Here is a 20,246-nt window from a genome sequence, read left to right on the forward strand (position 1 = left end):
CATGGACATGGACACGATACAACATGAACACGATGACACGGAAAATGTGAAAAATTTAAGACAAAACATGGCATTGGCATGGCTATATATAATATATATTTTTATTATATATTCTTAATTTTTTATAAAATTAATATATGCAATATGAAAGATATTAAGATAAAATATAAAATAAGCTTGTCTTACATCTATATTTTTAATCGAACGTGGCTTCAAGAATATACATAATTAATCAAAATTTATTTTAAGAATAACTCAATGAAATTTTTTTAATAATTTAAATTAGTTAAATTATCATAAACATCTCTCGAATTTTTAATAATTTTCTCATAATATTTTTAGTTCAAGAGGGGTGAATTAATTCATTTTTTTTATTAAGCCTAAAATTTATTTTTTTCTTAAAGACAAGCCAAAATTTGTTAAAGAATTATATAAAAAAAATCGAAACGTGTCAGACACGCCAACAGGGGTTGCCCGACATCGTGTCCTTTTTGTCTTTTCTTTTTTTAATTTTCGAACACGCTAATGTCGTGTCCGATGTGTGTCCATGTCCAACACGTGTCCGATACTATATCGGATAATTTTTCGAAGTGTTCGTGCATTATAGATTTTAAGTCAATCAAGGGTAATATAATTTTTTACTCAATTTTTTATTAATATCAACAAATTCAATAAATTTTAATTATGGGGGATATTTGTTAGGCGGGAGCAACCAACAGGGATGCTAGATATAATTTCTCAAACCACAAGAGTCTATATGTAATTACATCAAACCTTAGAAAAAAAAAGTATAATTAATCCAATTCTTTAAAAAGAATAATAATGAGTGAATTATATCCATATTCTTTAAGGTCATGTTTAATTTATGTTATGAGATAATTAGGTGATATGACAAATTGAAATAAGAATTATATATATAACAAAAAAAATTCAAAGTTAATTATAGTCAGTTTACTTAGGCCAATTATAGTGATTGGACTAGTAAATAATTCATCTCATCCAAATTGGTGGGACAAATTAATTAAATAGAACAGTAATTAGACCTGGGCTTGGATGAATCAAATTGGTAAGAAGAATCTTTCTTGTTATCATCATATTTCATGCATGTGGTCCAAATTCTTACCATCAACTAACCACAACCCTCCGTTGTCCCTAATATATATTTTCTACTTTTGTCATAAAAATCAATTATAAATTATTCAGTAATAAAAGTTACAACTGATTTTTTTTTTTTTTTAATTGAGGTGAAGTATTTGAAAAAAAACAACTTAATATTTGTGAAGTTACTCATAAATTGCAAAAATTGATAAAAAAATTGCTTATAACTTTTGACTTAAATTAAACAGTTTAAAAGTAGAGGTTGTAAAATGACACCACTATTTTCAGCAATAAATTGATAATATAATTATTTTAAAAAACCCATACAAACATCCCCTAAGAATTTTGAAGAATCTTCAAAATTTTGTTTTTCTAATTAACAATTTATTTTATAAATATACATAAGTTGAAATCTCTCTCTTGCCTTGCAAAGCTACTAGTTCTGGCTTCATCTATTCTTTAGAACCACGAATATTCTAGATATTTTTAAAGGAGTAAAAAAAATATTTATTACTCGAATTTTATCATTAATATTATTTTAATATTCAATTATTTATAAATGACTCAATTAATATTCAAGTTTCACCATTGATATTATTGTAGTATGCAGTTAGTATATTATGTAAGTCTTTTTCCTATTATATGTTTATGTAATGATCATTTTACTCCTAAATACTAAATATATGGAAGAAAAATTGAAATATTTTAACTTGTTGAGGCTAAATTGAGATTGGTTGAGGTCTTGATCACGCCCCAATAAGTCAAGTATGATTGGACAAGAGATGGAAGGAGAGTTGTGATTTGAAATGTTGAAGTTGTCAAAATTGAAGAGGGAGGGATGTTGATTCTTGGTCAATCCTCGGCGTCCACAAAAACAAGCTACTCTGAGTGGTGGATCTCTTACCTTATCAAGTAATATTTTTGTTCCAACTTCAAATCTACAACACATCAAAAAGTTCTTTGCCTCAATGAATTGATGATGAGCACATAATGTGTGTACTGTGTGTGGCTCCAAATAAAATAGAAAAGAAAATATCCTCTTAATTTTGCATGGCTCCAAATATGATTCTGGAAAATTCAAACTGTATAATGGTAATGGTGATAAGTATGATGTCCAAGTAGGGATGACAATGAGGCGAGTTCGGGTGCACTATGTCGGGATTTGGGTTTTTATTTAATGGATTCGGTTAGGTTGGGTTTTGTCCAAAACTTGTCATTCATGGGCATGTTTAAGAAAATATTTACAAGTATTTTGTTTTGTTTAAAATTTTTATCTTTTATTTAATACATATATTTACAAAATAACTTATATTTTTAATATAATAATTATTTTTTAGATATTTACAAATAATAATTTTATTTTTGTTAGAATACTATGAGTCATTGAAGAAAACCAAAAAATTTAATCGGAATTTGCGGGTAAGATGTGTTAGGTGCGAAGTTAGGTTCGGAGCGGGTATAAAGCGGGCAAGTCTAGGGTCTGATCAAACTCGCCCCATTGTGATTTCTATGCAAAAGTCTAGAAAACGAGTTTTTTTAATTACTTACCAATTTATTTATTGCTTCCATTTCATTCAAATACTTTGGAATCGAATAAAGTCTAAACCAACTTGAAATATATTAAAAAAAGAAAAACACCTGGATAGAGTTGTGGAAAATTATTATCCAAATTAAATTTGATCGAATCAAATTAATTATAAAACAAATAAATTAAGTATATCATGTGATTAATTTTTTTAATTATATACTAATCATATAATAACTATATTATACCTACTAAATAATTAAAATTTAAATTCGATAAAATCTAAGTTGTGTTAGAATTTTTCCTCGAGTTACAGGATTGATCCCACCCAAGAAACTTGAAGGCTTCAAGTATATAAAAAAAAAAGATTGGAAGGATGAGGTTTTGTTGAATATATAAATAAAAGCATATCTCGAGTTTTGCGATGTAATAATTGTAGCATATCACCACATGATCCCAATTATCTTGTGACCAATATCTGTCGACCTTGTCCCACCAGACGTGTTGAGATCAATGGTCAGAAATTCAGTCCAGTCTCAAATCGAGAAAAAAAAATATTATATAAGTCGCGTATAATAAATTGTATTGATTTTTTGTCCTTTAATTTACCGATTTAGCATATTTAATTTTATAGAATAAAAAATTATAATATTTTTTGTCTCATAAAATAAAAACTTATATCATATTTGGTCCCATAAAATAAAAAATTACAGCATTCTTGATCTCAAATGTTATTAATTTTTTAATTTATGAGACTAAATATACTAAATTCTTAAATTATAAAGCTAAAAATATAATATTTTATATCATATGAGATCAAAAACATAATTTACCCCGACATTGCAAATGGGGCACTAACCATGGAAAAAGGCATGGATGTTGGGGAGTATGTTAAAGTGGTAGGGGTATAATTGTCTTCCAAATTGTGGTATTGAATCTACCACATCAAGATATAAATTTAATATCATAGCTTTTGCTTTTTGAGTTGAAGAACCGTCTGTCTTGACTTTCTAATAAATTTATTTGTTTGTGGAAAGAAAATAATATTATATTATTGTCACGCTTTTTATATTAATTGTAAATAAAAAATTTGTAATGTTTATAAGTTCTAATAATTTTTTAATAAATTATCTTTTTAAAAATCAATCTATACGACTTTGATAAAAATAGACAGTACTTTGAGCCACAAGATTCTGATTGCATGTTAGCCCACACTAATTAGCGTTTTAAGGGAATGAAATTGAAATCATGCGTTGTTCGAAACCCTCTCATCTGGGGGTTGATAATACTGACAAGAGTCTCATATCGATTGCAAATGAGTAATTTGTGTGGTTATAAACTCCAGTACCTCATCTTCCTAGCGAGACGTCTTTTTAAAAATAAATCCATGAGGCTCGGGCCGAAGGGACGATTACGAGCATTGATCATGTCGAATGTTGCATTATTTGTCATCGTTTTGTGTGAATGAGGTCATTTGTCTATTACAAGTCTGTATTGGAAGGATTGATGATACTAACACACATCTTATATTAATTACAAACAAAAATTTGTGTAGTTTAGAAGCTTCGAAATACGCCTTCAAAATCATAATCGACTAAAAGTGATTTTAGATGTAGCTGTAAAAAGTGATTCTAAGAGCTCCATTCGCTGGCCAAACACACCCTAATCACTTTTACATTGTGTAGACGCAATAATCTGTGTTTTACAAAAATTAAAAGGATTTAATGCAATTTATCATATGTCATACCGTAAATAAATAAATTATTTTTTTATAAAAAAATAATAATTTATCCCCCTATACTTTTTAAAATAAAACAATTTATCTTCCTATCTAAGGAGTAAAATTGTTGCATTCTAAAAAAAAAAAGAAAGATAAATAGCTTTTTTTTTTTAAATCGGAAGATAATATACTCATTTACAATATCACAGGAATTATTTGTATTTTTTTCTTGGAATTAAAATTTGAAGCATTTTGCCAGCAACTTATTTCACAAAATCAATCATGATAAAAAAGAAAAAAAATCAATTAAATTCCCTAGATCTGAAATCCAGCAAAAAAAAACTCAAAGTGGAATTTCAAAAATTCATATCTCATAATAAGAAATTATCAAAATAAATTTAATAGATTTATTATTATAAATTTTCTACAATTTTTTTTTTTATAAAAAAAGAAAGTTAGATGATCACAACATTATTAAATTGTAACCAACAAAAGTCAATGGGCTAATAATAGCTATATCATTATTATGAAATGCATTTAATACATCTTTCAAAAATGACTCTTGGACAAAATGAAAAACCAACCCCCCCTTAAATGACCGGTTCTCAAATAATATGGATAAGTATGTTGTCGTTTTTTTTTTTAGATTTGATGTAATTATAAATAAAATTACGATGGATTGACAAATTATATTTAATACATTTAATATTTTTTTATCTAATATATAAAGTTTCATGTTAGTCAAAATTTATTGAATTAATTGATATTGACAAAAAAAAATGAATAAAAATTTATATTTACTCCGGTTGACTTATTACTGATGTGACGCAGGTCAAATAAATTTTTTTTTGTCAAACTATCTTTACGAGTTAATACATATTTGAGTAGGTATATATCTTCACCCTTATAAAGACACTTTCGTCAGATAAAAATTTCATCAAATAAAAATTTTCTTTTATCTGAAATACATGAGTAATAAGTAATAAGTGAGTATATCTTCATCCTAACAAGGATATTTTCGTCAGAAAAGAATTTTTTTTATCTACAATAAGAGAATAATATGATTAATGGATGAATTTATTTGATTAATGGATAAATTTATATGCTAGATAGAAATAAACGTTAAGAGTACTAAGGATAGTTTAGGAGTTTCATCTTTAATAAATAGTATATATATATATATATATATTACTAGCAATTTTTATGTTTGATTTTAAGTCATTTTTATAAAATATTTTTTTATATAATCGGTAATTATATTATTACATCAATAGCAATAAATAAAATAAGTACAACCATTCATCAATGAACTCAAATTGCAATAAACTTACATTAAGAATATATTTGATTGGAGCGAAAAGTGGAAGTATAAGAGAAATAGAAGTAAAAATAAATGTATAAGAGATAGATAGTTCGGTGATTTGTTAGGGGATAGACATGGAATAAAAGTAAAATCCAATGTATATGACATCCATCCAGAGTCCAATTTTATTTTCATCCAATTTAAAGATAAAAATATATATATATTATTCTTATTTACTCTATTGTCTATATATATATATATTTTTTTTTTCATCTAATTTTTTTCCCTTCTCGTTGATAAAACCATACATATGTGTCAGAGAAAAGACTATAAAATCGCTGACAAATTATTGCATCGAAGTCAACGATAGATATTTTTATTAATAAAGTTTGTAATTTTTTTATATATAAAAATTATATTAATATAATATTAATTTATTTATTTTCTAACACAAAATGAAAGAAGGGTTATTTAAGAAAATTAAAAAAAAATTAAGATGTTGATGTAACCATTTAAAAAAAAAAAGTATATATCACTGTCTCCACTCTACAAATATCTGTTGATTTTTTTTGTTTTTATTTTTAATATACTTTTAATTTCAACAACAAATATTAAGATTAAGTTAATTGAATTGTCAACTATGTATCTATGTCCCTTCACAATATAATTAAACTCTAGACGCCAAATAATAAATTTAAGTCCCACAATTAAGCGTTCTACATACAGAAAATTCTCAATAATTTAAATTAAACAACATTCTTATCTAAATCAAGTTTGATCGAATCAAATCAGTCACATAAAATAAGTACAATACACACTTGTGATGTAAGTGATCATACACTAATTATACGATAAATATATTATACAGTAATTATACGATAAAAATATATTGTATATATAATTAATTCATATCTAATTAAATCGGATCCAAATTGGAATTTTGCTGTCTTGTAAAGGCTAGCAAACAAATGTGACTTTTGGTGTTGCAATAAGTCAATGAATGTGTCCTAAACTCCCCTTAATATGAAAAAAATATTGGTGAAGGATTTATCAAATCAATTATTCAAATAAATAAATATTCAAGTAGAGAAGTTGACAAGGGGTTAATTCATAAATAATTTCTTAAAGATAGATTTTTTATCCCTCTAAAATAATTATATAACGCAAACATAGTATAACTTTGTGTGTTCTTTTTATCGTAGCTTATATCCTACATTAATTATTTAATTATACACTTGAATGTGTCTATAAAGCAAAATACGTAATAAAACACTAGCAAAAATGGATAATTAAAGTGCCAATTTGAAATTTAAAAATGTTGTGAGAGATATAGGGTGGTTGCTTACTCCTCGATTTGCTCCGACGTGGCAAATGACTCATCGCCATATCACAATCCTACGTTGCTAACGATTAATCCACACCATCGTACATGGTTGATGACACATCAAATAGCTTCAACGTGTCTTGCCACATCATGCTCGTTCAATAATCTCTTATGTCATTACTATTTAAGACAGATATCACTAAATTAAATAAGTTATATAATTGATTTTGTATAATTTTGTAACATTTATTTTCTCACGTTGATCATACACAAAAACTAATATAAAATATAATTAATTAAACTATTTTATGATTGGTCTAATTTGTACACAAATAAATTTAAAATTTACTAGGACAAAATTAAAAGTTAAACTTGTAAGTTTATTAATAGTGTACTAATATTTCGTTCTTTTCTTGTTGTAGGGTAGATTAGAAGCAATTTTTTTTTTACTTTTTCATGATAATTTCTTAGTCAATTAGGTATAAAAAAAAATCCATAAAGAAACGAAAATGCATTATAATTGAATATATGAAACCAAAAAAAAAGAAAAGAAAGAAAGAAAGAAACAGTAAATATTCATTTATTTCTCTTCATGTATGATTGAGATGTGTTTTTATAAATAGAAAATTTTACTTGAATTTAATATATTCAAATAGAAACAAAAGTACTTCAACTTTTTTTTAATTTTAGTGCGATAATCCTTATTTTGTGTATTTCATTTTGATAGAATAAACTTTTTAATCATTTCGTTACAAACTAATCTAATTCATTATTTAAATTAATTTGTTTTATATGCTTATTTTTCTTAAATTGATTCATTATATATCTACATAAATAATTTGAATATCTAATCAGGAAATATAAAATAAGACTTAACAATATTATCAGACAAAATATATTTATTCACTAATCTTGGATGGATCTTAAAAACTTGAGCATCTATGTATCCCAAGTAATATATTTAAAAAGTACAAGAAATTAGTAGCATGTTTACACGCAAATAAGAGGATTAGTTTTCTTCATACAGTCAATAAAATTCTCAACCTACAATTCGCAAGAAATCACAAATATATAAAGCATTGTTAACTAAGAAATTAATGACAAAAGCAAATATGACGAACAAAATCAAGAAAAAATGCGAACAAATATATGTTGTAAGTATGAAGAAAGCATCAAGTTGGCTGTTAAACCAACAATGAACACAATCCCCTTCCAACTGGAAAGTTTTGCAAGGCATATATATGCTCAGCGACATGCAAAACATTTCTATCTCAAATTTCAATCATGTTTCAGAGAAAAAAAAAGAAAAGCATTGGATCAATCACCTGTACAACAATTAACGTATATATCATAGTAACGGTATCACATTCAGTTTCATGATGTCAACCCGTCACCTGGATAGAGACATGGAAATCTGATACTTTAAATGATATTTATAGGTCTGTGATATATGAAGTGATACATGTCTTCAAAGATGAAGTTCAGTTGCATGCAGAGACATTTTTATAGGTGTTATGATTTCATAAGGATGTGCCAGATGGCGCAGTTAAGAGTGTCCCACAGTAAAAAGAGTCTATTGTATAGTACTAGCTATCAGAAAACCATATGGAGCTAGAGTCCGATCAAATTGTAAACTATCAATAGAAGCCAGCGCAGTCAGTGTCATTAACCCCCAATCGACTAAGAAATGTATGTATCTTATACATCCTTGAGTGAGAAACTTGTGAACAAGTATGAAAACTGATGTGGACTATTCAATTGACCTTCTTAGATGCCTTCTTTTTCGGGCCCGAACTGGCAGGCTGTGGTTTGGGATGCTTTTCAGCTTCACTTGGGTCTAACCAACTCAGAGGATGACGATTGAAGAACGGCCAGTTGGGAATGGTAATAAGAGAAGTTAATACAACTCCAGCTGCGTAAATAAGCAACATGGTCTGAAATGACCCCAAAACATAGCCTGCAATAAATGCAACTACTGCAAAAGCTACCAACATCAGCTGCATCAGCTGCTCGGCTAGCTTCTGCCCTTGCCAATCCATCTTCAAACCAATCAATGTGAGATGACTTACTTTCAACCTACTGAGAACACATCAAATATACAAGAGTTGTTAAATTATTAGAACAATCAGAGTTAAAGAATAGGCCTACCACATATAAGATAGACAAGAACCTGATATAAATACAATAATCAGTTGTAAAAAATAAGCCAACAATTGAAAGGATCATAACATTTGAAACCATACTTAGTATTATTGTAAAATAAGTATACCAATCTCAATTTGCAGTTGTCACAAAATTCATGATACTGTTACTAAACGAAAGAACATCATTGAATATGCCAGCAGTGCTTCAGGGGGCAAAGGTGAAGTGAAGGTGGAGCTGCCTATGTAGAAAAACTTAAGTGTCCACTTATTGCATTTTCTTTTTCAATAATATAACTCCCTCCACCAACAACAAGGATTTGTTAATTATCTAATATGCATTCATCTTATACACTTGTTGAAATAAGAATAAAACAGTATGAATTTAAAGAGCCAAACTGCATAGGATATATTATCTAGGGAGGACCTATAACTCGGACAAGTAAATAATAGATTGACGCCAGAAAACAGGCAATGAAAGATAGCAGAAACCTAAAAGTCTTGTGCAACATAGACCTAAATCAGGTGAAAGCATTTCCATTCCAACTTTCAAGACCCAGAATCAACCAAAAGACTTTGAAGAACAAGTAAATTGTAGTGATGTTCTCCCGGATGGACATGATTTAACAGCCCTATAGAAACAATTCCAGTTACAATACCAGATCATCCTTGCTCCCACCTTTCAATGTAAAAGAAATTCGTGAACTTAACTTTAATTGGTCCTCTGAATTGCTTCAACAGCACTTAAGATGTAACGTGAATTCGTCCATTAGAATTTAGACACAAGCAAGCAAACAATAAACGTGACCTCGAATAGATCTTTGCTGGACAAACAATCTGAAAACTACAGAACTTTAAGAAAAGAAGTCCATAACAAAGCTGATTAAAAAATTTCCAAACACACGAGAACACACACGCATACGCGAATTCCAAACAAATGGAACATGTTCTACGTACATTTGAACCAGCAGGCTTCTAACGGAGGCCACACCCATCTTAATTTACATGTCCAAACACACACCCGCACACAAAATCACAACACCGTACTCGGTCAAATTCAAACCCAAATACATCTGATCTACATCATTTCAAAAGAAGCCATCCATTATCCGACTAAATTCCTCCAAACACTAAATCTCGAGAAAGAAAACACAATTTTTACACAAACATCAACGTCCATACCATAAACAACGCTTCACAGAGGATACCGAATAACTCAGTCATTTACAATCACACATCAAACAAGGTAAAAATGCAGAATTGAAGATGTACTCAATTAAGGAAATAGGGGTATGGAGAGAAAGGAATTCCACTCACCGTTAAAGGGACGACTGTATAGACGATTCTGTCTGAAAGGATCGAGGTTTTAGGGCGTGCGGGTAATCGGTAACCGTTAGATATATAGTGTGATGAGCCAGTTCAAGACCCATATCTCAAATACCAAAAGCAAATGTTTGGGCCTTCAGACATGTTAGATCCAAGCCCAATTATTATGGGCCAGTCCAAACTTACATCAATTTACTGAACCACTTTTGGTACACATTCAGGCCCATTTACTTTCCATTACTGAGGTTGTATAAATAAAATAGGATTTACACCCCCTCCCTTTGAGATTTGGTATAATTATACGTTAAACCCCCTATGATTTGAGAAATTTCATCTAACACTCCTGAAATTTGCTTCCATCTAAAATTCACTGAATTTGCTGATGTTAACAAAAAAATTGAAAAAGATAGATTTTTACCCCCAATTGACCTGTTACAGGTCAAATAAATTTTTTTGTGATCAAATTATCCTCATATGTCTTCACGCATTGATACATGTGAGGAAATAGATTTCACCGTTATAAGAGTAATTTATTACGAAAAAAAATATTTGACCTACAATAAATCAATAATAAACTAATCGATGGTAAATATCAATTTTCATTCAATTCTTTTGTTAATAGCAACAAATTTAGTGAATTTTGACTAACGAATAGACTTATTTGTTAGATGAAAACAAATATTATGGGTGCTAGATGTAATTTTTCAAATCATATGGGTTTGAGTGTAATTATACCAAATCTCAGCAAATAAGAATGTAATTATCCCAATAAAATAATAATACATCCAAATAAGGTCATTACTTTGCATTATGAGCCCTAATTTTATTGTTGTTTGGATTGAATAACCTAACCCTGCCCAATAGTCTAAGTCAACTAATATAATTAATATAGATTTTTTTTTTTATCTTGTCACCAAAATACCTCATATAACAAAGTAAACGATGCCTTAATGAATTGACTAAATTAACCCCATTTCAAAAAGGAAAACTGCTATGAAAGTTTTGTTATTCTCTTTTTTATTTTTTTCTCCAATATATAATTTTCTCTTTCTTTCTTTCCAACTTTATCATTCAAACTTCTTTAATCATATTTTCCATAAAATTAATCAAAAATGATTTTAACAAAAATATAAATATATTTTCTTTTTATATTTTATATAGAATAAATTTAAGTACATACAATGAGTGTCTTATTGTTGCTAATAATACATACCCCTCGTGACCCGATTTGTTACATGGTTAAAAAATAACATACTAATAGATATTTAATATATTAAAATAAGTCAGCAAGAAGGGGAACAAAACCTCAATATGAGCAAAAGTAAGAAGAATCATAGGAGATATTTTCAATTGTCCATCTTATATCAATTTGAATTTTGACAAACTAAAATCCTTGCAAGTTGTTGTTTGCTTCATCGAGTTGCTTCTTCCATATGATTTTAGGCCACATTTTGATGGAAGTGATTAGAAAAAAGTATTTTAAAGGATTTGAAATCCGATTTAACGTAGAGTTATTCAGACAAAATCAAACTTTATTTTAAATTTGAAAATCCTACCTTCAAATCCACCGCAAAATTGAATATTTAACTTAAAATAATTTGGCAATTTATATATAAGTTGAGGGGTTTGATAATTATTATCGAATTTAAAAAATTATGAACTGAATTTAATCATTAATCTAATTGAACTCAATATAAGCTTTATTTGAACAAAAGATGAATCCATCTCAAATAATTTGATATTTTTAAACGTAATTTATGGTCTTTGCACTGATAAAATATAGCTCATATCAAACTTAAAATCTTATCAAACTGTTCTATTCAAACTTGGTTTGTTAAATTTAAAAAATTGAATTCAAACAAATATTTATCTAATGTCGAGTCATCTGATTAATTTTTAACACTTACTTTAATTTCATGATCCGCAGCTTATTACACAAATAATAAACAGTTGGATTTCATTTAACGGGATTTGGTCGTATGTAAAATTTTACGATCACTTCACCCCTGCGATAAAAAGTTTATATTTTCCACTTAATGATTTAAAGAAAAAGCAATTCAACCTATATCTGAAATGAATACCCCCAACCCAGCCCAAGGCATAATCTCAAACAGTGCATCAATATCCACGCAAGCACGGTTGCAAATTCTAGCAACACTTAAAGATCATAGAAAAATAATATCATCAAAACATGGCATAAAATTTGGTCAATCCAATAATCCTCTAAAATAGAAAAATAAATAGCAAAATTCATCTCCAAAAGGAAAGGACAGAAACGGTGGAGTTTTCTCAAAACTTGTTCAACTATATGATAGACCACTCGGTACAAAGCTCAAGCCTTCCTGGGTTTGCTTGTTGCCAATTGGGATTCAGGCTGCACAACCAAAGAGTGGACAGGTACTGATTATTCGTCGAAAAAGTAAGGAATATGCCAATTTGACCAACAAAAAGAAAAATATGGTTACCTCCTTCTTGACTGGCTCTTCCTTTTCGGATAGAATCAACTCAATATGGCAGGGAGATGACATGTATGCTGTTAACGACATCTTCATGTTAGCAAATTGAAGTCCACAAGATTCAGAACAAAATGGTTAAGGATAGAAGAAACAATAGGTCTACGTACGGTTTATTCTTCCGTGAGCACGGTATGTTCGGCGTCTTTGCTTCTGCGCCTGGTTAACCTGAATGTGAGAAATGTAGAGAGCATCCACATCCAAGCCTTTCACCTGCCACAAAGATCATCATCACCTACTGAATTTAAATGCAAATGATGAGTTCAAAAAGAAGCTGGGAGAAGAGATGAATGGTTTTACCTCAGCATTACTTTCAGCATTCTTAAGCAGATCCAAGATGAATTTAGCAGACTTCACAGGCCAGCGTCCCTGTCCATTCGAGTGCCTGTTTTTTGCCTGAGCAGTTCGGCCTACACCTCCACAGAAGCGGGTGAAAGGTATGGCCTGCTTGTGAACAAGCACATCCTCTAAATACCTCTTGGCCTTGCCTAGGGGAAGCTTCCTAATAGCATGTGCTGTCTCCCTGGTGTTCTGTATAAAGGTTGGAAAGAAGTTATTATGATCTGTAGATTACTGCACAAATCCATATACTCTTTATGTGATAAGACAGCCAGTATAAGCTGATAGGGTTAAACAAAAAAGTCGCAGCAAACGGGAAGGGAGAATATCTGTGGTTGATAAGGAACTCTTAATGAAGACCATACATTTATGAATAATGGAAGGCATTTAATAGGTCATGAAGGCAGTACATCTCACATTAACACACAATATAATGCTACCAATCCATCCCAGTTTTCCACCATATCTAAACTGCAAATCCCAGCAGGAGAAAGATATATACGAGTACTATTTAAATCAGTCTCCAGGCATAGCACAACTTTGATCGGATACACAATAAAATCAACTGAAATATGCAGAAATGTAGCATTGTTTACTGAACCATCAATCATTGCAATAACTCAAGAGGTTCACCCAATAACATTGCGGATTTTTATCCCTGAAGTTTACGAGAGACCCGTTCACAAATGGCAACAGATCCCTGCTTTTTTCATCAGGTTATACCAACATAAACCCCCAAAGTAAAGCTTTACATCAGATTTTCTCTTTAACCCTGCACTTAGCTCATTATGCTACCTCAAAGGTATCATAAAAAGGCACATGAAACACAAGTAACATCCAAATCACAACCTCCACTTCTACCAATCAAAAATCCATGGGACAAACATTTCTATAACTGAAAAAAGCAAAAATGTAGCATTGTTTACTGAACCATCAATCATCCAATATGTCAATAGGTTCACCCAATAACATTACGGATTTTTATCCCTGAAGTTTACAAGAGACCCGTTCACAAATGGCAACAGATCCCTGCTTTTTTCACCAGGTTACACTAACATAAACCCACAAAACAAAGCTTTAGAAAAGATTTTTTCTCTTTAACCTTGGACTTAGCTCATTATGGTACCTCAAAGATATCATAAAAAGGCACATGAAACATATCTAACATCCAAATCACAACCTCCACTTCTACCAACCAAAAATCCATGGGACAAACATTTCTGTAACTGAAAAAAGCAAAAATGTAGCATTGTTTACTGAACCATCAATCATCCAATATGTCAATAGGTTCACCCAATAACATTACAGATTTTTATCCCTGAAGTTTACGAGAGACCCGTTCACAAATGGCAACAGATCCCTGCTTTTTTCATCAGGTTACACTAACATAAACCTGCAAAGCAAACCTTTAGAACAGATTTTTTCTCTTTAACCTTGCAATTAGCTCATTATGGTACCTCAAAGATATCATAAAAGGCACATGAAACATATCTAACATCCAAATCACAACCTCCACTTCTACCAATCAAAATCCATGGGACAGACATTTCTATAACTGAAAAAAGCAAAACTGTAGCATTGTTTACTGAACCATCAATCATCCAATATTTCAATAGGTTCACCCAATAACATTACAGATTTTTATCCCTGAAGTTTACGAGAGACCCGTTCACAAAAGGCAACAGATCCCTGCTTTTTTCATCAGGTTACACTACATAATCTCCCAAATGAAGGTTAAACATCACGAATTTTTTTCAGGACACTACAACCAATTGAACCTGTAACCATTCAACCGCAGCAACTTTATTCATGTAAAATTTAAGGCACACAAACCCAAACATACTATTAATGTCACAAACAAAAAAGACAATAAAATTTCACAGAAACTACAGGCAAATCCATCCAGACAATTCGACAGTCAAATCAATAAAAGGGGAAAAATAAAAACCATCTGCTACAAACAAAACTCAGAAATATTAGGTATCAAACAAAAACAGTTGCAGAAAACTAGTGGAAAGTAACCACAAAAAAACTGTTCGCACCTTGAAATGAACTCTGAGATCGGATCCCCTAGCCTTGCAAGCTGCAAAAGTTCAAATTTGACCAGAATGAACAAACCAATTCTACGCAAAATTAAAAATTAATTATCACTATAACAACAGAAAAAATGAAAAATAGAAAACGTAGCAGTAACTTACATTTGGTGGGATTGTCAGGCTCTCTCGAGTACTTTACCTGATAAATAGATCAACATAAATTAAATCTGAAAAAAAAAAAAGAAAGAACATGCCGCACAAATTGATCAGATAGAAAGAGAACCGGAGGACATACCATTGTCGTTGCTGCTTCTGCTGCGCAGTGGAGAAAATACTCTGGCGTTAGGGTTTTACTTTGAGCAGCAAAGCTGCAGACTACTTGTTGCGCCGGGTTTTATAAATCTCCCATAAAAATGAAACCCTAAAGACCCAAGTGAAGAGTAATGGGCTGGGCTACCCGTTTTTGGGCTCCTTAATTTTGTCTTACTATAGTTTTGGGCCTGTGGCCCATTAGTCTAGAGAGAGAGCGAGAAAGAAGAAAATGCTTGCAGCTTGCTTGTGAGATACGTCTCGTTCCGGTTAAGTCAGGTGGTATTTGATTGCTGAATAATTTTCTCATTTCAATCAAAAATTATCTCAAACACATCTCACTCCTCTCACAAAATCATTCACCTCACTTATAATTATTTATTTTTCTTATTTAATATCTTTTATGCATTGTATCAATTATTATCATTATATTTTTATCTCACATCCAATCACATACTAAATAAAAAAATTCATCCCAACCAGACTTATTCCATCTTAATTTTTTCATTGAGATGAGATGAAAAAACGTACAATCAATCACGACCTGATTGCTCCTAAATAAAAAAGGTTAGATAGTGACTAACTTTGTTAAGATTATCCCAACTAAAATAAATCTATTTTTTTTATACGGAATATTTCTTTCATCAAAGTTCGTTAAAAATTTGTCTAATTTCATCGTAACCCCAACTTATAGAAGTGTGAGTAAGTCAAATCCAATTTTAGCATTATGGGCTAGTCACCATTATTCCATAATACGCTGATATAAAGTGAATAATTTTACGTCCCTACCCCCACCAACATGCTAGTAGAAAGTCAAACTCAATTTTCATTGGATCAGAAATTAAGGGTTGGCAACCATCAACCCATAATACACTCACATAAAGTGACAAATTTAACATTCTTATCGAAATTCCAACACTTGCCATTCAAGTGGAGATTGAGCACTCAACCGCCATACCACCATGTTGTGATAGTTCTTTTAATTTTTATTTTGGCAATCGATTTATAATTGTTATTTTTTTCAAAGATTTCAAAATAATATGATAAGTTCTTTTTAAAAGAAAATGACAAAGTTAATGATTCGTAACTTATTAGTAGTATGTTAAAATTTGACATAATTATAAATATTTTTAATTATTTTAAAAATTATCAATACCTCCTCATATTTGATGGAATTATATGATTCTCGATGCATATCTGAAATTCTCAATTTCACCCTTGACATATTTTTTTATTATTTTTATTAAAAAAATTTAGAAAATTATAAAAGAACCAGACAAGGTAGATGAAAAATTTTGAAAAATTACCACTAAGTCCACAAAAAATTTAGAAAATATGGTAAAATTATAATTTATAGTCCATAAAGGCAGTTTGATCAGTTCAACAAGTTGAGCTACCGCTCAAATTAGGGAGTGTTGATAATTTTCCAAATATCGAGTGAATATTTGTATTTATATCAAATCTCAAAAGAGCTCACTATAATTAATCTATATTAAATTATTAATCGAGATTTTAATTTAAGTATGCATTAATACTTATATCAGGAAAAAGAAAAAGAAAAGAAAAGATCAATGTCTTTGTTTATAACAAATTGACAAGAACAAAGTGAATCTAAATACACGTCATTTGGGTTTTGGCTTATTTACTTTATTATTATAGAATATGTATATATATATATATATAAATATTTTTTTAATAACAAAATTAGTGTAAGACTTGAACGAATTTACTAAATACTAATTATAAATATTTAAATTTATAATTAATTATTATAACAAATAATAATAATAATAATTTTACAAAATAAAATAAATAAATTGACCGAAGTCGTGGTTCGATCCACGACTCCCCATTAATTTAAAAAAAAAAGAATTAAAAGTCGTAGACCTTATATTTTTCTTGATCAATTAAAATAAATTTTATTTATATATATTTTTTATAATAAAAAAGTAAATAATCATTTGGGTTTTCGCTAGCACCCTATAAAGTAATATATATTTGGACCTGCATCGACTTTTTCAGAAAATGTAAAGAGTTCATAATTATTTAATATATTGAATTTTTTTTTAGTTATAATCTTGTTACAAGCTTCCTACATAATTTTATTTTGTCAAAATATTCTAAATTTTATTTTTGAAATAAATACAATATCTTATAAATGTTAGAGACATCTATAGCGTCGTAGTTTCAAAATAAGCTCATTTATTTTAGGCTCGTAATCAAGTTGTTATTTCAATAATTTTATTACGAAAAATAAAAAAGAAAAAGAACAATCAAGTTTTATTCATTAATAGTAATATAACAGGAACAGAGGCAAAAATCGCAGACCAATCAATAACTTATATGCTAAAAATTGCCATTTATGGCACGTTACGTATATAGTAGCTCGCCTCACATTTTTAAGCTCCCCAATTTTATTATTTTGAAGACGAAAAACACAACGCACAGTTCAAAATTAAACGAAAACTAATGAAATAGACGCCAGCCCCATTACGAGCAAGACGCTGGTAACGACTTTCTGCCCGTTGCTAGCGCTTGTTGGTGTTGTCTTCGTATTATCGGAACTTGTGATTGTGGAAGAAGGTGGAGATTTTGCAGAGGCAGTAGAGCCAGAAGGAGAGTCTGCAGATGCGCCTGTGCTTGAATCTGCGTTGCCCACTTTGAAGATCTTTGCGTCGGGTGAATCTGCCGGGAGATTCAGTAATGCTGAAAAAAAAAAGAAAAAGTTATGCAATTTTATTAATACATATTTATGTAGAGGTAATCAGTTAGCAACTGAAATAAATTTTGATCTTTTTGGTGTTCTTTTTTTAATTGTTGTTAATATATACCTTTATTATATAATTGATTACGTCGAACTGCAAACCGATGATATAAGTACTGATTTCATTTACTGTGTAATTGAATCGTAGATATATGACTAAATTCGATGAGACTTCCCTGCATATATATATATAGTAAAAGTAACGTACAACATTAAAAAAAATAAAAAATATAGGATTAGCGATAGGAAAATAACGGACAACTTTAATATTGTCATTAATTATATATAATAAGTGATAAGAATTTTTATTTTATCAAAAAAATAAATTTCACAATTTTAATAATAATAATTATTTGTAAAAGTTGCCGCTAGCAAAGATCAATGACAAAAGAATAATATGTAAAATTGTCCCTAAAAATAATTAATGATACATATATAATAATGACCTATTTGTTGTCACCTGTATTAACTTGTGTTGTCACCTGTATTAATTTGTGTTGTCACTGATTATCCATAAGACAAAATTATTTTTTCGTCCTTTAATTTTATCCCCTATTACTTTTAGTCCTATAAGTATGCATTTTGTTTATTTAGTCCTGTAAGTTATAAAAATAACAAACAATAGTTCTCCGGTCATTGAAATTTTAATTTTTGACCAGAAAGATAACATGGCCAGTCACCATTGATAGTCACGTGTCTAAATTGTTGAAAATTCAACAAATTCCTGCTATGTGGCAATTTCAAGCTTATTTTCAAAATTTCGTCGAAAAATCATGTAGAGAACTATGTTCGGACTGTTTGTCATCATTTTTGTAACTTATAAGACTAAATAAACAAAAGGCATACTTATAGGACAAAAACTAATAGGAGATAAAGTTAAAGAACGAAAGAAATAATTTTCTCTTATATATAATGACAACTTTATGCATATTTTTTTATTACTAAATTAATTATATTTTGATAAGATCAAAATGATCACTTTCACCTAATATATGTACCTCTACTAATAATTTTAGAATTATCACTTAATATTTTGTAATTAATATATATTTTTGCAGTTAAATAGTAAAAAGAAAAATTTGATGAAACAAAATAGAACACGACAAAGTCTTAACTTAAATCAAAAGGGTAAAAGATATTTCGCAATCCGAACTATGGTTGCTTTTGTATTTTATCATCTAAACTTTTTTATTTTGTTTTAATTTAGCATGCCAACTACATGAGTTTTTCAAGATACCACCTCATATCACTTTCTTGTGGAATTTTGTATTTGAAAATGATCACATCCAACATACATGCAAACTCTTATGGTTGACATGAAAAATTAAAATTAAAGAATTTAAATGACAAAATATAAAAATGATGGTAGCTGTTGGCAAGGTAATCTGAATTTTACCAAAATAAAAATATAAAATTAAAGTTATAAGCACAAGATATTTACATGGGCAGTCGGAGACTTTGGCATCAATATTGCAAGCTGCGGGCATCTGGAGAGCCAAAGTGGTGTTGATGGGAAGGCCCATGGAGGGGTCACTGCTCTCTTTGATCAGCACACACAAACACTTGGGCTGTGCAGTTTTCACTTTCTTGGTGTCGTCACAGCACTCCTTCGTCGGCTGTTTGGCCGTCCCGCTCACGAACGGAATGCACGCCGCCAGGTTCGTCAGCTGCTCCGCGCATTCCTTCTCGTCCTCCTCCAAGTTCGCCGCCACCGCCGACAGAAATCCGGTTATAGCCAGCATGATGAAGATCATGGAAACAGGGTTTTTTCTAATTGTTTCCATTTTTCTTTCTTTTCTTGAATTTTTCTCTGATTTTTTCTTTTTTAATTGGTAGTGTTGTAGATAT

The 20,246-nt window shown here is 29.8% G+C and overlaps 3 protein-coding genes across 5 annotated transcripts; all 3 read right to left on the bottom strand.

Moving 5' to 3' along the window:
- Positions 8,386-10,562, bottom strand: LOC105168399 (probable signal peptidase complex subunit 1). Of its 3 annotated transcripts, none has more exons than XM_011088465.2 (2): positions 10,429-10,562; positions 8,386-9,049 (listed from the first exon to the last, which is right to left on the bottom strand). In XM_011088465.2, the coding sequence occupies exon 2, from the start codon at positions 9,007-9,009 to the stop codon at positions 8,725-8,727; it is 285 nt and encodes a 94-aa protein (XP_011086767.1). In that variant the 5' UTR covers positions 9,010-9,049; positions 10,429-10,562; the 3' UTR covers positions 8,386-8,724. The 3 variants fall into 3 exon arrangements, with proteins under 3 accessions (XP_011086767.1, XP_011086768.1, XP_011086769.1); XM_011088466.2 differs by having other exon boundaries at positions 8,386-9,046; positions 10,429-10,508; XM_011088467.2 differs by lacking the exon at positions 10,429-10,562 and adding an exon at positions 10,294-10,390.
- LOC105168400 (60S ribosomal protein L17-2-like) lies at positions 12,562-15,755 on the bottom strand. Its single transcript, XM_011088468.2, has 7 exons — positions 15,621-15,755; positions 15,488-15,524; positions 15,332-15,372; positions 13,251-13,481; positions 13,061-13,163; positions 12,903-12,970; positions 12,562-12,811 (listed from the first exon to the last, which is right to left on the bottom strand). Exons 1-7 carry the CDS (start codon positions 15,621-15,623, stop codon positions 12,770-12,772), a joined length of 525 nt encoding a protein of 174 aa, XP_011086770.1. The 5' UTR covers positions 15,624-15,755; the 3' UTR covers positions 12,562-12,769.
- Positions 17,889-20,246, bottom strand: LOC105168402 (protein YLS3-like). The gene is made up of 2 exons (XM_011088469.2): positions 19,840-20,246; positions 17,889-18,340 (listed from the first exon to the last, which is right to left on the bottom strand). Exons 1-2 carry the CDS (start codon positions 20,180-20,182, stop codon positions 18,090-18,092), a joined length of 594 nt encoding a protein of 197 aa, XP_011086771.1. The 5' UTR covers positions 20,183-20,246; the 3' UTR covers positions 17,889-18,089.

Source organism: Sesamum indicum, linkage group LG8, assembly GCF_000512975.1.
Source record: "Sesamum indicum cultivar Zhongzhi No. 13 linkage group LG8, S_indicum_v1.0, whole genome shotgun sequence".
NCBI lineage: Eukaryota > Viridiplantae > Streptophyta > Magnoliopsida > Lamiales > Pedaliaceae > Sesamum > Sesamum indicum.

Excerpts from the sequence above, each read along its gene's own strand:
- LOC105168399 (XM_011088465.2), bottom strand. The coding sequence starts at position 9,009 with ATGGATTGGCAAGGGCAGAAGCTAGCCGAGCAGCTGATGCAGCTGATG.
- LOC105168400 (XM_011088468.2), bottom strand. Across the intron at positions 15,373-15,487 it reads GCCTGACAATCCCACCAAAT|CTTGCAAGGCTAGGGGATCC; the intron begins GTAAGTTACTGC and ends GAACTTTTGCAG. Across the intron at positions 13,164-13,250 it reads ATGCTGAAAGTAATGCTGAG|GTGAAAGGCTTGGATGTGGA; the intron begins GTAAAACCATTC and ends TCTTTGTGGCAG.
- LOC105168402 (XM_011088469.2), bottom strand. The coding sequence starts at position 20,182 with ATGGAAACAATTAGAAAAAACCCTGTTTCCATGATCTTCATCATGCTG. Across the intron at positions 18,341-19,839 it reads CAAAGTCTCCGACTGCCCAT|CATTACTGAATCTCCCGGCA; the intron begins GTAAATATCTTG and ends TTTTTTTTTCAG.